The following is a 16,770-nucleotide window of genomic DNA, read 5'->3' as shown; positions in this document are numbered from 1 at the left end:
AACAAACTTAAGGGGGGAAAAACTCCATTTTTACAGAAAATCCTGCAACCTTTTCTTTGTATCAGACCAAAAGTAAATAAAATACTTTTGCTACTTATTGCTCATTGGAAAACAGAGATATCTATTAATAATGAAAGTATTTTTATGATTATTGAAAATAATATTGTAGGGTAACTATATCTAAAATTCAATTTCTAAAGATGGTAAAGAAAGGAGAAGGAAAAGATAGCAAGCATTCCCATGTGGGAAGAAAATAAAACATGAGTGAGCATGGCTTAATTGAGTTTATGATAAAATGACAGGTAAATTGGTCATTTTGCAAATCTTAGGGATTTGAGTATAACTATTCAAAACCATAAAGATTATTACTGATTCTAACTTTAGGTAACTAGGATAAACCTCTGCAACAAGTGAGAAGTAGGTCTCTGTCTCCTCACTAAGAGCATTTTCTTAAAGCTGAACATCTCAGAATTATCAAAGGACTTTCAAGTACTTATTTTATAAACACAGGGGCCATCTTAGTTGTATCACTAAATAATTTTAACCACTTAATAATTCACTGGTTAATTTTAAATAGTCCTTGCTTTTTAATCTTTGGGAAAGATCAACTGGTCCATCTGAAAATAGTATTCTATATGGTACATTTATACAAAGTTGTGCACTCAGTGAAGAGAAATTTTGCTCACCGCTCTTGAGAGAGCAAGTAGACACTATTCCATACAACCACCAAAAAGCTTCTTTAAATAAAACTTTTTTAAGACCAAATAATGGCCCACTGACCTTCTCAATCTTAGAAAAGTCAAGACAGACCCCAGGAAGTATTAGTTCATCCATGATTTTTCTTCTGTGAGGATTTTTAAGTCATTTTTAATATGTATATACATTTCCCTTAAGACTATAAATTCCTTAAGGAACTTTAACATTATTGGAACATAACGTGTTGCTGATCAAAGAATGCATTTCCTACATATATGATATATTCACCCAATGAAGATAAACCACTGAGTTAGAACTTAAGTGGGTATCAATGGGCATTTTAAAGGCCTACACACTAAGAAAGCACAGACTTGTAGCAACAATCTAGATGGGTTGTTTAGCTATTATTAGCCACTGCTAAATTACCTACCGTGTTTCCCCGAAAATAAGACCTACCCAGAAAATAAGCCCTCGCATGATTTTTCAGGATGCTCATAATCTAAAATAAACCCTACTGTAGTTCCCCCAAAATAAGACCAGGTCTTATATTAATTTTTGCTCCAAAAGACATATTAAGGCTTATTTTAGATTATGAGCATCCTGAAAAATCATGCAAGGGCTTGTTTTCCAGTCTTATTTTTGGGGAAACACGGCAGTGCTTTCTTCTCTACTGCCTAAAGCATCAGGTAACTGCTAGAAAGGCCCATACGATCCTCTGAGATGCTTTCAGTTTTTAAAAATCACTATGCCACTGGAATTGCTAGACTGAGAACATTTTAAGTCCTCCCTCCCTCCCTTACTCTTATGTAAGAACTGTTGACAAACTTATCTATAAGGGAACACAACTATAATCACCTCTCACATCAACAAGTAAATAAAGAGCACATTTAAGATTTAAAGAAATTTCTAGAAAGCAAGTCTTTAGAGTAAGCCATAAATTAAGTACCCATATCAGTTTTATGCTTTTAACTCTATAAAAATGAAGATAATATATGAGGGCTGTGATCAGTTCAAAGGTGATAAACTATTAAAGGTACATCTACAATAAACTCCGATATGATAAGCACGCTAAAAATAGGGTCTGGTAAAGTAACTCTCCATACGCAATATGCACTATTAAAATGTAAAATATCCTAAGGGAAGAAATATGTTTCTGCATTCAAACTTTAAAACAATATGGGCTATGGGGCGGCCAGTTAGCTCAGTTGGTTAGAGCGCCATGCTCTTAACAAGGTTGCTGATTTGATCCCCACATGGGCCACTGTGCGCTGTACCCTCCACAACTAGACTGAAACAACTACCTGATTTGGAGCTGATAGGTCCTGGAAAAACACACTTAAATAAATAAAAGGTTTTTTTAAAAAAAACCCAAAAACCAATATGGCTGATCTCTATGAATATACATGTTAAGGTATATTTTTGAAGGGGTGGAATGAGTTAAGGAGAGGAAGAATATTTTAGTTCATTAAAATCTTTCTGGTATTAATTGATTTTTTAAAACCATGCACACAATTTTGATCAAAACTATTCTGATTGGCCGGCCCGGTGGCTCAGGCGGTTAGAGCTCCATGCTCCTAACTCCGAAAGCTGCGGGTTCGATTCCCACATGGGCCAGTGGGCTCTCAACAAAAAAAAAAAAAAAAAAAAAAAAAAAAAAAACTATTCTGATTTTCAATTATTACTAAAAAAACGAATCTCATCACATTCACTGACTAGATTAATTGTAACTTCATATCTTTCAGACTGAGTAAAAAAAAAATCCTAAAATTGGAAGAAACATCTCGAAAATTTATGCTTCAACGGTATTCCCAATAATCTTAAGAATATTAAAAATATCACACTTATATTCCAACTACAACTATAAAGGGGTACATTCTAAGTAGGAATTTGCTAAATAAATCTGGGGGCAGATTTTGAATCAAATTTTCCAATAATGTATACAGATGGACCTAGATCTAATCTGGCTAAATTACACTGGCTTAGTTATATTAGCCTTTTTATGAAGATCTATATATCTTTTTACAATAATGATGCTCATAATTTGGCACTAAGTATAAAAAAGTTACAAAAAAAGAATAAGCCTTTTCCAAAGGGTCTTCAGAGAATTACATGTAGAAAATTATGACTTTCCTCCGAATTCAGAAAGTCTTCTATTTATGTATTCTTTTCTAGTTTCACTTGGCACAAAATTCAACCACTCACCTATTTAAGGGAACTTCTGTATGTAGAACACATAACACCTGTTTTCCACAGTCGATCCCATTTATTTGCAAAGGTTAGTTAAAGCGTTAACTATATGCAATAAAGCAAGGGACCCAGGGGCCTTAGGCACTGTCAGCCTCCCATATCACCAGCACTATAATCAAGATCAATTTCTGGAATCTTCCTAATGGTCCCCAGATTGAAACCCTAGGGAACCAGTGGTAAGTTGGACCACTTCTTGCAAGTGTAGGAAGTTAGGACCTTTCAATAAAGATCTTCATTTCTCAGTTCCTTTCCTGTAACAACTCTCTCCCCACCAAAAAAATGTCTTATAAAAAAAGCTAACGTTATTTACCTTCTAGGCCAGAGGGCTTTACCTATCTCTCAGACCTGCCGTTTCCTGATAATTCAGGCTGGCTGAACTTTCTTTTTTGTTTATTCACAATTTACATTTGTGTGACTTTATGGTTTTAAATAAATATTCAAAAGCCTTTTTGGTAATTATATTTGCAATTACAGTTAAATAAGATACGACAGATATGTATAAGATTTATGCAGAAGTGGAGATAAATTATGGAAAGTTATTGCTTTAAATCGCTGCATTAAGACTGGAAGGTAGTAGTAGATAAAACTGTTCTATATTGTACTGTTTTATATTGTACAGAGTCCTATTTTATGTTATTTCATGGATTCACCAGATGCTTCAAATCTATTATTTTTTCAGTGTTCTCATCTTTGTGATGTCCTATTAATTATCTTAATCACAAGCATACTGTGCTCACCCTCAATCCCAATTAACAATACTTTATGTAATTTTCAACATTATTGTTTTGTAAAGCATATTTGAAACACATTAAATCTTCTAAATTTTCTTTTCTCTGTCTTCTTGGCAAGTTTTAAACCCTGCTGATTCCTCTTCTAGAACTCCATAAGGAATTCCATTCCATCTCCAGAAGGATACCTAGTTTACATATTTGACCTACAGAAAAAATTCTCCCCAACTATTTCAAAGGCTAGTAGAAAACTCCATCCAGTCTCCCAGAACCCCTCCTTATAACCATCTTCACTGTCACCTCCCCACCCTCCATTCCTTGTGCATTTGAACTTCTTGTCATCACCTTCAAGGCTCCACTACCCCCCCGCACCCCGACTTGCCTGCATCTGCTTTCATTTCCTCCCACTCCCCCCAATTTCTGCCAAAAAGCCCCGCTAGCTGCCTGTTGCATAACGGCTCCCCCATTATCGTCTCCTGAATCGTTAGGCCCGCTCCCGCGAGCAGGAATGCCCGTTTTTGTCCAACCCCTCCCCTCCTCCCTTCTGCAACACGCCCAGCGATTCCCTGAGAACAGGCTACTCCCGGGATTCTCGCTCCAGGCGGGGCAGGTCGTGCTTCCAGGCCCGGACCTCCGAGCGGGAAGCCGGGTCTTAACTTCAATGGTAAACCCTGAGGACACAGTCGGCCCGCTCCACCCAGCGCAGCCCCAAGCACACCGCAGCGCCCGGCCAATCACCGCCGCCATCCTCCCGCTGGGGTGATGTCTTCAGGTGTCCGGGGAGGAAGCCCTGCGTACTTCCAGCCCGGCTCTTGGGCCAGGAGCGACAGGCGCCCGGGCTCCGAGCGCGGCCGAGGGGCGCAGAGGCGGGCCCGCGAGTCCCGAAGGAGCCGGTGGGCGGCGGCGACGGCCGGGCGGACGCCGGACCCAAGGCGTGGGCCTGCGAGGCGGGTGGCTCGCGGCCAGGGATGGGCAGCAGAGGGGACGCAGACGGCCGAGGCCTCGGCGGGGGCCAGGCGCGGAGGCCTAGGCCGGGTCCGCGGCACCCTCAGCGGAGACGCCCCGCGGCCGAGCAGCAAAGAGGACCGACTGACGCGGGGCAGGGGTCGCCGCTGCCTCTGGCACCGCGCGGGGCAGGGGTGGCCGCTCCCTGCCTTCGCTCCTTTCCCAACCCTCCCACCCGCCTGTCTCACCTTCAGGACCCGGATGCCGCCCGGCCGGCGGCTTGCGGGCGCTTCGGGCGGCTCTGGGGGCTCCAGCGGGCCCGCGGGTCCCGGCTCCACCTCCCCCATCGGTGGCAGAGGCTGCACAGGGACGCCCTGCCGGCACGACGGCGCGCGGAGCCTCGGCGGCGCGCGCGAGCAGCCCGCGGCCCCGCCCCCCGCGGCCTGCCGGCCCCGCCCCCGCGGCCTGCCATCCCCGCCCAGCGCCCCGCCCCTCCCGCAGCCGCGCCGGACCTGCGTAGCTGCGGGCACTATGCGTCCAGGGCGCCGCGAGCCGCGTGCTGGTGGGCTGGCGGCTCGTACCCCGCGGGCGGAGCCAGGCGCCACCGCAGGGTTGGGCCTCCGCTGCTCGCAGCCCTGGGTTCGAAGGACTGAGGGCAGGGAGGGTTATTTACTGCTGTCCCCGCTCCCGAAGTACGGGCTGGACTAGGGGCAGGTGTCAATGGTGACAGGACGTTGACCTCCGCAGAGGGTGGCTCTTGTAACTTAACTCGCCAAGATGTTTCTACTTCAAAGCTCGCCTGTCACCCTCACTTGCAAAGCCATAGAACAAATTGTTGAGAATACTCACCCTTGCGAGGACCTTTCTGTTTCTTACTAGAGATGCTCTCGACCTTCAGCAAATTCGACCCAACTCCGTGTACAAAATGTCAATCACCTCCCAGCCACATTTTAATCCTATTTCTCCTCATGTAGTAAAATTATCAGAATTCGTTTCTCTGTCTCAAGCAGTAATATGGTATGTAAGCCATTTTATTATTGGCAAGAATAATTCAGGTAATCTTGAAGTTAATTATTTTATTTTAGTTCCTGCATGGGTGGTAGTTTTGTGGCCAGCCAGTGGGCCAAATTTGGAATCACAAAGCCTGATTCCAAATCTCAGCTCTACCTCTTTTAGACTTATATCCTCCTGCAAGTTACTTGATTTAAACCTGGCTCTTAAACTGTTAAATTAATATCTGCCTAGGAGTTATTATGAAAATTTTATGAATACATGCAAAGTGCTTAACATATAAAGGATTCGTAGTAGCCAATATGTGAATTTTCAAATTGAAGATTCATTCAATTCCTCAGAGTACTCTCCTTGTTAATTCTGTTCCCAATTTTCCTAGGAAACGTAGACCTCTAGATTTTTAGGTATTCCCCTTACACAGATGTTGATGAGTCTTCAGGCAACTTGCAAAAAAAAAGTAATTTGTTGACCTTTGAATCGGTAAAGAGGGTTTCACCTATTTGTCCATTGCTTCAGCTCATCTAGTCAAGATCAACTGTTTAGAATATTTTAATTGCAGGCTTAGTACAAGAGAATTCGGGATCTGAAATAGTGCAATCTGTGCCCCTCTCTGACAGGTATGCATTTGGAAATACTTTAAATTCCAAGACAAAATTTGACTCTTGCAAAGACTCTGACCCTGTGTATATTATTTCATCTGTGAGTTTGGTCACTACTTTCTCCCTTTACGAGTTACTTTGTATATACCAAAATTCCAGTCTCTAGTAATCTTCATTTGTCTCATTTTAATGAATTAAAGGTTGTCTCTGTGAGTCTTGGTGTAAGGTGAAAAAAGCTCTCAGGTCGTCTACCTCCTGTGTTTTCCCTCTACCTTGAAATTACATTCAAGAAAGCTACTCAAAGTAGCTGGATTCCCATTTCAGTGCTTATTTGGTAATTTCTTCCAGCGAGAACACTGGTATCTAAGGAATAGGTACCAATATGGAGACACAAGTGGACTTGACCAAGGGCAGATAGGCAGTGGAAAGAGTAACGAATGTGGTATTTCTAAAAGCTTGTTTCTTGATGTATTGTTACACATTACCTTTTTCAGATCTCATGAGCAGATGTTTTTTACTGATTCGTCACCTGAAGGGAAAGGATGTTGTCCCAGGACCAGTATTTGTGTCCAGTCTGGGGAAGAACAGTGGTAGATGATTTTTTTAATTAATGGGATAGTGAATACAAGCATATGCTCGTTATGTATTCACTACTTCTTTAACAACAGTAGTACCTCTTTCAAAGGTTAAAAGAAAACACGAAAAAACTACCAGCCCAGAGATTGCAAGGGATAATTTGATGCAGCTCCCTTTAAAGGTCTCCATGATCTAAGATCCAATTCGGTTAGTGACAACTAGTTGACTCTCAGTTTTCTTTTCAGATCATGTACTGCCATTAACATTTTATAGTTTCAAAGGTCACATATTCATGTTCTCCCCAGTTCGAGGCAGTGTGCATTATGTATGCCAAGGGTTATGTAACTACAATTTCTGGAAATGGTAAACAGCTGAGACTAACCCTAAAAATAAATTCCTCTGGGATTTTTTTATGCAAAAATCCATCTGCCCTCACTGCAGGTTCATCGTTACGAAAATCAGTTTGGATCAAGCCAAGAAACAGAGAACTGTCATTAGGCTCCTTCGTCTTTATATCCTTCCGATAAGCAGCTGTGCATACCTCTCTCTCCACCTGGACACACACACAATTATCTCAGCCTTCCTAATCCTACAAAATGGGAAGTATGTCTAAAGAAGGCAAGTTTTTATCTATCAGATTTTGGTGGAGGAGCCTTAAGAGCTTACTACATACACTGGCTTCTTTATAGGTGGTTCCCACTCCTTCGATGATCACAGAGTCATCTTTAGCCCTAAGTCCCTTGCTATTCTAACACAGGTTGAGCAGATTTAGGTATTACTTAGTTTAGTTCCAAATAAACAGGCAGTATTTACCTGGTTTCAAGGTTTGAAGGAATTGTTTTCCTTGAACATTTTTATATTTTTTGAATATGGGGACAATTGAACGAGGGGAGGAAACAGCATGGAAAACCCTTAAAGGTGATAAAAATGAATTTGGTCCTTGTAGATTGAAGGTCAAATCTGAACACAAATCATTGTGTTCATTGGAGTCTATTTGCTAAACTTTTCTATTATAGCTTTTATATATTCATCTAATTACATGTAGATGAAGGTATAAACTAAATTTAGTATTAGAAACAAAGTGAATTTTTTCTAAGCCACATATAAGAAAAGATGATAGAAATGTCACTTATCAAACAGTGCCAAAGGGCCCTTCTGCATAAACTAGATAATTGCCAAGGCCTACACCCTTCTCCTTCTCAATTAGAGGACTGTCACACTGCCCCCCTTCTCAATCAAGGAATTGCCAGGGATTATCTGAGCAATAGAAAACCTAAAGCTTCCAACTTCAGACCACCCTCACTTCTATGGAAGAGTTCATATAAAATAGATCAGGCAACATAATTCATTTTGGCTAGTCAAGCCTTTCTCTCCCAGTCACACATATACTCCAACAATTCACAAATAGAAGCTTGTAATTGAAACCTTCTGACCACCTCTAATACACATTTCAAATAAATCACTGATACGATTTCTTTGCCTTGTGTGAGAATTCACCTTTGTGGAGAAGATAAGCATGGAAATAATCATACAGTTAAAATTTCCAATTATACTTTTCACTGTCTACAAGTTTTTTTTTAAGTTGTTCAAATTCCTCTCTTGGTGAGGTGTGTAAAAGGAACACTGACAGGTCAGTAAGTTTAGCTCAAAGCTCTGGAATAAGAATTCATCCAAGGCTTCTCTAATTCACTTGCAAGAAGCGATGAAGCAAATTTTAAATCATTGAGTATTGACTTTTTATTATTAGTCACTGTTCATAATTTGTTTCAACCAAAAGACAATACACACAGCAGAATTCTAATGCATCCCATGTAAATGTTTACATCCATTTTACTCCTCACTCGCCTCTAAGACTTATCATTTAATTTTAAATTTTTTTTTACATCTCAAAAATATGTCTGCAATAATTAGAACTTCATTAGCCGTCCCACTTGGAAACAGCCTTTTAATATTTTTACAGTAAATAAGATGTGATGGGGCATAATGAAAATGTAACTTACAACATTTTGAAAGAAAAAGGACTTTACAGGGACACAGTGGGAGTTCACAGAGGAAAGAGTTCAGAAGCTCTTTCCCATGTGGCCCCCAAATAGAAAACAAAACAAAACACACAAAGCGCAACAGCAGGTTCCCAAAACAAAAACAAAAATAACTCCAATGCTCCATCTTGAAGCCAGAATCAATCAACCTCGTGGAAGTTCGTGAAGCAACTGTGCAAGCTGCTTCAGCATTTTCTTCTGTTTAAGTGTTCCAGGTCTGGAACCCCTGGAGTAGATGGGACCCACTCACTGCTATTGCTTGAAAAAGAGTTATTCACATCCAGTTCTACAAACAGCCCCACCCTTCTGAGCCAAAGCTGGTCAAAGTGTTTTGAACGTCAGCACTTTCTGAGCAATTCTTTCTTCAGAGATCCTCCCCACTCCCAAACTCATGAGTACACAGACATGTAACACCTCTCCACCAACCACAAAGTTTGTGAATATCCACTTTTTGCTCTCTAGCTCTCTGGGTTTAGGACAATGTGGATAAAATACATTCACTAGAAAAAAATATACACATTCAAACTCTTTCCCCTAGTTCTCACGGCCCAAATATTTTCCAATGCAAAAGTTGAAGTTGAAACTCAAAAACAGTATCCCCTAACTTCCAACCTCTTCTAGAAGAACAAAAAAATTGAAAGCATATTATATAGATATACTCAAACCATTAGTGCTGGACAGTTTAAAAGTCTATTTTCTTAAATGAATGGGACAAACAAGGGGTACGAACCACACCTTTAACTTAGCAAGAGGAAAGAATACTCTCCCAATCGTTACATTGAGGAATGTTTCTTTAAATGAGAACAACTTTAAAATAAACAGACGATCGCTATACACAGATAAAACATTCCATGACTGTCCAAATCGCCTCAAGGTAACAGCACCGGAGCATTGTGGGAGAAGCTTCTCGGGTAGAGCACCCTTCCTACAATTTTTTGAGATTACTTAAGATTAATTCTCCCTTAGAATTACTGGGGGGTAAAAGAGGGGAGAGGACACAAACTACTCTGGAAGAGGGAATAAATGAGGTAAAAGTGCATGTGAAATCGTCCAAGTAAGTGTGTATAGGCTCACTGCTTATCACCCTGGAGTTATTAAAACAACCATGGAAATCGCTCTTTCCTTACAATGGCTCTAAAGTTGTAAGTCTATCCAAATTTGCTCCCCCTTGAATGGTTATACTAGGGAAAGAAATTACTGAAATGTGCAAGTACTCATCGAAATTAAGAGACTTCTTTTAGCAGCAAGGCCAAGTGAGAGGAGAACTAATTCTGATCCTAGAAACTAAGGCACACTGAAGCTTTCAAAGATCCAATCATTTGAAACAGTCTTCACAACCATCAGTATCCTAGGCAAGTATTTGGCCGCTAGTCCTTCAGTACCATGCTCAGGTACTCTCTGAAATCACTTCATAGTCTACACAGCACCCTTTGTGTTAAGGCCATGATTTTCATCCCTTCTAGACAAAGCTATGAATGATCATATAACATTACCTTAAAACTATCATTACCCAAGGAGATGCTTTGTTACTAGAGCAGACCCTTTCCAGCTCCATTAGCTCACACTGTCGTATAGCATGGTCTCCAGCAGATTTCTGAGATTTAACTCATTTCAACTAAAGAAATTTGAGCTGGTTAACTATAAATGTCTAAGAGAGAAAATAAAGCCTCTACCACAAAGAGGAATGTTAGACAAATTCTATTCAAGAAATCCACCAATATTGTGTTAATCCTATTATGTTTCACAGCATTAAGTATCCATCCAATGAAATCAGTCTGCAAAGCAACCTTTAAAGGCTATTTTTCATTGCACAGGCAGAGCAGTTGTCTAAAATACATACTAGTACACACCTGCTGTACTGAAAACTACGCACAAGATAATATCCTGTCCTTGATTCAGTCAACCATTTACCTAGTGGAGTAAGTTTTAGCAAATCCTGATCTTATATATTGGTTAAGACCAGAAAGTTTCCCTTTGGAGCCTTGAGTTCCACTCCAGTTTGTCAACTGTTAGGAATAGTCTAGCATCTGATGCAGAGCTAGATTTTACAAGACACTGAAAATTTTAAGTAAAGGCTTGGTGAAATGGAGGGGGGAAAATGGATATTTGTACCCAGGTTTAAGACCAAAGCCAAAGTAGTCATTATACTGTACTCAATACAATAATGATTGCAAATATTTTAAGAGTAAAATGGGCCTGACCTTTCCCTTCTTCTTTAGTATATCAGACATGCACCTGTGCACCTGAACGTACACAGTACATTCAACATATACCAAAGGACAGTCACCCTACCTCATTCCAGCAACTCAATGTTCAAGTTTGGAACACAAGGGTCCTTTCTAAAAAACCACTTGGCACTCTCATTAGTTTTTAAAAAGCTCCAGATCTCAAGAGTCTTTGATGCTAATATTCATGAGATTGGCCTCTCTCAAGACACCAATTTCTCTGACTCAGGAAAGGATGTTCCCTACTATGATGTCCATAAGACTTCCTCTGACATAGGGGGCAAGGAAGCTACAAGGCTTCATTCCAACACCATAAAGTACAATATAGGAAAGATTTCTTTAACTGCGTGGTCTTTATTTCAGTGCCAGTGTTACAGATACAACACAAATGTTCCAGTTAGAAGAAGGAATTCAAACGGAATGCCAAGGTCCAAACCAGGCTCAGAAAATAAAAAGGGAGGTTTGGAGTAATGGAAAATACTCCAGTATGCTCTAGGATGAGTCTGATACTCTTCCTATGGGCAAAGGTGCTTTTGTTAAGGAGTCTAATCTTTAGAAGTGGTGAACTCCTCTTTCCACCCATTTACCATAGTTCAACAGGCAAGTTACGGGCTTAGGAGAATCTTTAAAATTTGTGGTGGGAATAGGGGCATTAATAACTGTGTGTGTATGTGTGTATACATACACATATACATGTGTATATATATGTGTATGTATATCTTTTAGAAGTCCACCTTGCACTTTAATGGGAATCAATTTTGAAAATCATGGAGAATATTTATTCATGACTACAGCTAAAGAATGGAAAGAAAGGGGAGCTGGAAGAGCCTTGGAAGTTTCTATTACAAATAGAGCACCATATCCTTCATGCCAAATCTCAACAAAAGCTCTTTTAAACTGCCATCTGTCCAGTGTTTACAAATAGCCTCTCAAGATCTGACCAGTTCTTGGTAATAAACATACATATATGTGTGTGTCTGTGTGTATACAGCAATGCACAGAAAAGGCTACCAGGAGCCTAATGCCTCTTTCAAACATTGGGGGAACCAGTAGAAAAAGGCAGGGCTCCCTAATGTCCATTCTTACATTTCCATTATGAATGCCAGATGTAAAAAGTGCCTGAAGATGGTGACCCAGCTAGTGAGGAATAAATACCCCACCTTGCCCAGTCCACAGAGAAACACAGTAGAAAGAAGGGGCAACTGTTTGCTGCAGAGACAGAGTGAGTGTTTTCTTGCCATGGATTCCAGTCCGCTCCTCCAGACCAGCTGCTTATTTCCTCAGGGGCCCAGGGAATGTTGATTCTGGCTGTAAATGTGGGAGGGGTGGAGAAGTGCGGAAAAAGGAGTAGAGGAGGAAGAGTGCAAGTAGCCTCCAGAAGCAGCCGGCCTCAACAGTGGAGGAGAGGAGATTAGTCTTTAACAATGCTTCAAGGTCAGCAGTAACTTTAGGAAATCCTCCTCAACAGTTCTTCTCTTCAGCTCCTCATGCCCATGGTACAGTTGGGGGGGACTTGCCAGCGATCACAACCTCCTTCCCAGAGTTCCTTTGATTGAGTGGGGTAAGAATGAGAACGGTGCGGGACCCTCATTGCCAGGACTGAGGGGGAAAGTTGTTCACCTCTGCTAGATCTTGCATTGCTGAGCCCTTGTGATTATATGTGAGCTTGATCCGCATTCGCAGCTGTTGCTGTGAAAAGAAGAGAGTCACAATTACGCACTGAAGTAAATCTCTAGAATCTGTCCAGTCCATACACAGACTTAATCTTAGAGAAAACAAATTAATTTAAAGCAAAGCTGTCTCTTAAAAATGGCAGCAGGCAAACAACAACAAAAAACACCTAGTACTCTAGCACTTTATTAGTTGAGGAGCTAATTATCATGCAGTCAAGTAGAGGAAATTCATCTCCAGAACATGTCCCTGGCTTCAATCCCAGAACTGCATTAATAGGAAAGAACCACTCGGGACCATTTTCATGGTAACCTTTGCTGAGTGTTTTTAAAAGATTCAACCCTTTTATCTAAGTTTCTAGAAAAATGAAGTAAACATATAATACTCATCTTATGCTATACATTCAGAAATACTGTTGCGTTGTCTGTAAAACCTATAGCAAATGTGAACATAAACTTAGTTGATTCTCAAGACAAAAGAGTTAACTTACAAGGTAACAGCAGTTTTAAAAGAACTCAAAGTACTTTTCACTTTATGTGGCAGATTTCAAATATTAATGCATTACAAAAATGTTTATTCTCTCAATGTATCAAAGGAAATTGTGTTTGTGCTATACTTAAAATACAGTGAATAGCAGAATAAATACAAATGTTACAAGAGGATAAAATCATACTGGTATTTATGAAGCACTACTAGATATCTTTCACAGTGAAGAAATTCTCTGAATCATTTTCAAAAACTGAAAAGTAGTGAATTGATTAGTATTAAGTGGAATCCATTTACTTCTTTGAAAAGATTTAATTAAAATATTGTTTAATTTCAGTTTCTAAAGGTATTTTTCATTTGGCTGCTTCATTAAAAATGTCTCCATATTTGCTATGCCTACCTACTTAATGATTAAAGTAGTAAATGTGGATATTTGGTTCAACAAATGTTCTTACCCCAGGCTCAATTTGTGTAAAGATTAAAATGTCTACGCTTTCCCCCTACCCCGGTAAAAAACTAGACCTTTAAGCCTCTAAATAGAGAATTTTTTTTTAAAGCTGCATTTTAATCAGATGCCTCTAAATCATTTAATATGTCTTGGCTCTGTTTATTATCTACAAAAAAACAAGGTTAGACATTTTTACAGAATTCATATGACTCTGAGTCAAAAAAATCCAGAGAAACGAATCAGAATTTTATTTCAGGAAATATGCTTCCACCTTCTTCAGATACTGTCTTCAAATGTGCCACTCACCTTCTGTGGGTTCAGAACTTTAATGACTTGTGTGATGGTCCCCGTATTAAATGCTGGGACAATGCTGCTGCTAGGAGACAGAAGCTGCAGCTGGAATGTCTGGGGGGAACAAAAGGCACTCTTTAGAAAAAGTAATACTCTTCATACTATTTAGAGAGGGCAACAAATAAAAAAAGCAGATGCCTAGATGACGGTTCAAGTAACATTTTACCTACTACTACTTTCTATTTGTTTTCCAGATATGAACAATTCATATGGTATGTGGGTGGACTGTCACCTCATGGTATTTATAAAACCCCCACTGTTAGGGCTGTGGTCATGAAAACTTTGCCCTTTCTGGCAGAAAGAACTTTATCCTACCACTTTGCAAAAGGTGACCAATTCTTGTTCTCACTTTATAGTAACTGATCAACTATGCAGGCAAAAAACAGGTGCCTGTGGCTAAAAATAGCTTAAAAGAAATGAAAAGTTCTAAAAGTAACAAACCAGCATACCAGTCACTAACTACAGGCTGGGATCTGGAGACTTGAAGTTTTGTTTTCTAAAGCCTGCATAACCTGGAATGTGTCAAGGCCTACTCCTACACCACAGAGGTAAAGGAAAGGCTGAAAGAGCCAGCTTGTCAATGGATCTCTCCAGTGGGATATAAGGCCCTAACAGAAAAATTATATGCAAAATGAGCCTATACAGCAGAAGACCTGGAAAAACCAAACGCCATAGTCTGTTGAGTGCTGGTGGGTTTTGTTTTTTTTTTTACAGGGAACAAAGATGCTATGAGCATGATAGGCAACCCATATTGCTAACATGTGTAATCTAGTATGTATGTAGCTATTCTATATATTAGGATTTTAAAAGTCTTTCCTGAAAGTTTAGTCTTCTAAAATACTAAGGAGAAAATAGAGAGAGGGAAAGAAAAGAAGAGAGAAAGAGAAGCTAGAGAGAGAGAAAGAGAAGCTAGAGAGAGAGAAGGGGTGGGGAAAGAGACAGGGAAGTCTACCGAGACTTCTCTAAAGCCAAAAATTACAATAGTAGAGATTTAATCTCGATGTACATATTGCTTTGGGTTTTATTCATAATTTTACTGTCAAGATAAACTATGTAAGCTAAAACAGTATTCATTTATTTTTATTTTTTTCGTTAAATGTAAGATGCCATCAATTGTAATTCACACCATTATTTTATGTACCACTGGGAAAGAAAACAGGTCGCCAATTAAACTATTACAAGGTATCAATTTTAAAACGTACGTCAATTTCAGAGATAATAAAAAGTAAAACTAGTAATTAATCATGGAATCTATGACATATGACATTCTGAAGTTCAAGATATATCATGTTACGCAAACGAGCATTGTAAACAGTACCAAAAATAAAGCAATGTTTTAATAGCAGAGATGATGTGCTGCTAGAACAGCAGCGTGAAATAACAAATATAAAGCCCTAAGTTGCAACAACTAAGGTTTACTGAGCACTGAACACATAGAAAATGCTTAAAACAATACCTGGGACATAAAACTCATTTATTCCTCAGGAAGTGGATATCCTTAACACCAGCCCTCTCTGCTAAGGCATAGACGCTAAGTAACTTGCTTAATGTCATACAACTAGTATTGAAACCACCTCACTCTGCTTCAAAAACATCTACATTATTGTGGCTCTTAAAAAGTGCAAGTAAAGAAGATCGCAAAATCAGCAGAAACCACAAATAAAAGTTGTCTTAAATTTCCAAAAATGTGTGGTCTGAACATCATTCTTCACGTCACTGCAAATACCAGATCAGCTCAGTCTAAACCAGGGGTTGGCAAACTATGGCCCATGGCCAAGAATGAACTGACACCTGTTTTTGTATGGAACAGAGCCACACTCCTTCATTTATATACTGTCTGTGGCCATTTGGCACTGTAACAGAACTGAGGAAGGGCAACAAAGACCACATAGCCTAAAATACTATCTTGTCTTTTACAGAAAAATTCTGCCCACTCCTTATTCTAAACTTTTCTTTATTCAAAATTTTTCATGATTGAAAGATTAACATAAACACTCCTTAAATTTAAGATTTGATATAAACAAAACTTCAATTTACAAAAACAAGCATTAAGTATATCAACAGTAAACTAGATATTAATGCAGGAGGTTCACTTACAGATCAAGAGGTGAGAACTTTTACTTTCTTATAAGAAAATACCAAATAGATAAAATCCCTCATCTTAATCAACTTGAAATCCATGTTTGAATTTATATTTTTTAGGTCTTTACCACTCTATTACCCCAACCTTTCCCCAATGCCCCAGCATTAACAGACTCCTACTCTCACTGCTATTAGAATGTCCTTTCTTTATCCTACAATGCTATCTGTAAGAATATTTATGACCAAGTAAAGAGTATTTACTAAAAATGACATGCTTCAAGTGAACCACAAAAGTTACATTATTGTTAGTTTGGGCTAAATCTGCAAATTTAGTTTAATTTCTAAACATTAAAATATATCCCTTACCAAATGTGTTTTCAAAAAAACGTCAGTCAATCTTTATTCAAAGGAAAAAGGCAAAGACATTGTAGTACCTTTGGTACTGCAGCCTGGAAAACAAAGTCTGTCATGTCCAGCTCTGTGCTGTTGGAAGCCTGTATCGTTATCACGGTGACACTGGGGTTGGTGTTTGACCGTTCAAAGGTGAATTCTATCTTCAGGCCATTCTTACTGTATGCAGTGATGGAGGGGATGCCTGGGAAAGTACAGGAAGATGAGCCTAATTGTAGTCAGCCTAATGCTTATTAGGCAGCCTAATGCTTACAA

The 16,770-nt window shown here is 39.6% G+C and overlaps 2 protein-coding genes across 4 annotated transcripts in view; both read right to left on the bottom strand.

Annotated features, from left to right (window-relative positions):
- Nucleotides 1-4,993, bottom strand: part of PHLPP2 (PH domain and leucine rich repeat protein phosphatase 2) — a 62,652-nt gene extending 57,659 nt beyond the window's left edge. The window contains exon 1 of the mRNA XM_081031475.1: nucleotides 4,865-4,993. Coding sequence (XP_080887601.1) covers nucleotides 4,865-4,963 — 99 coding nt within the window. The 5' untranslated portion in view covers nucleotides 4,964-4,993. The remainder of the gene's footprint in view (nucleotides 1-4,864) is intronic.
- A 3,518-nt stretch (nucleotides 4,994-8,511) lies between these two features.
- Nucleotides 8,512-16,770, bottom strand: part of AP1G1 (adaptor related protein complex 1 subunit gamma 1) — a 72,892-nt gene continuing 64,633 nt past the window's right edge. For all 3 annotated transcript variants that reach the window (XM_081032937.1, XM_081032938.1, XM_081032939.1), the window contains 3 exons: nucleotides 16,539-16,699; nucleotides 13,978-14,076; nucleotides 8,512-12,755 (listed from right to left, as the gene is read on the bottom strand). In XM_081032937.1, coding sequence (XP_080889063.1) covers nucleotides 12,654-12,755; nucleotides 13,978-14,076; nucleotides 16,539-16,699 — 362 coding nt within the window. In that variant the 3' untranslated portion in view covers nucleotides 8,512-12,653. The remainder of the gene's footprint in view (nucleotides 12,756-13,977; nucleotides 14,077-16,538; nucleotides 16,700-16,770) is intronic.

The sequence above is a fragment of the Rhinolophus hipposideros genome (genome assembly GCF_964194185.1).
Source record: "Rhinolophus hipposideros genome assembly, chromosome: 21".
In the NCBI taxonomy this organism is placed as follows: Eukaryota; Metazoa; Chordata; class Mammalia; order Chiroptera; family Rhinolophidae; genus Rhinolophus; species Rhinolophus hipposideros.
The sequence above is the reverse complement of the archived record's forward strand: the minus strand, read 5'-3'. Positions and strand labels throughout refer to the sequence as shown.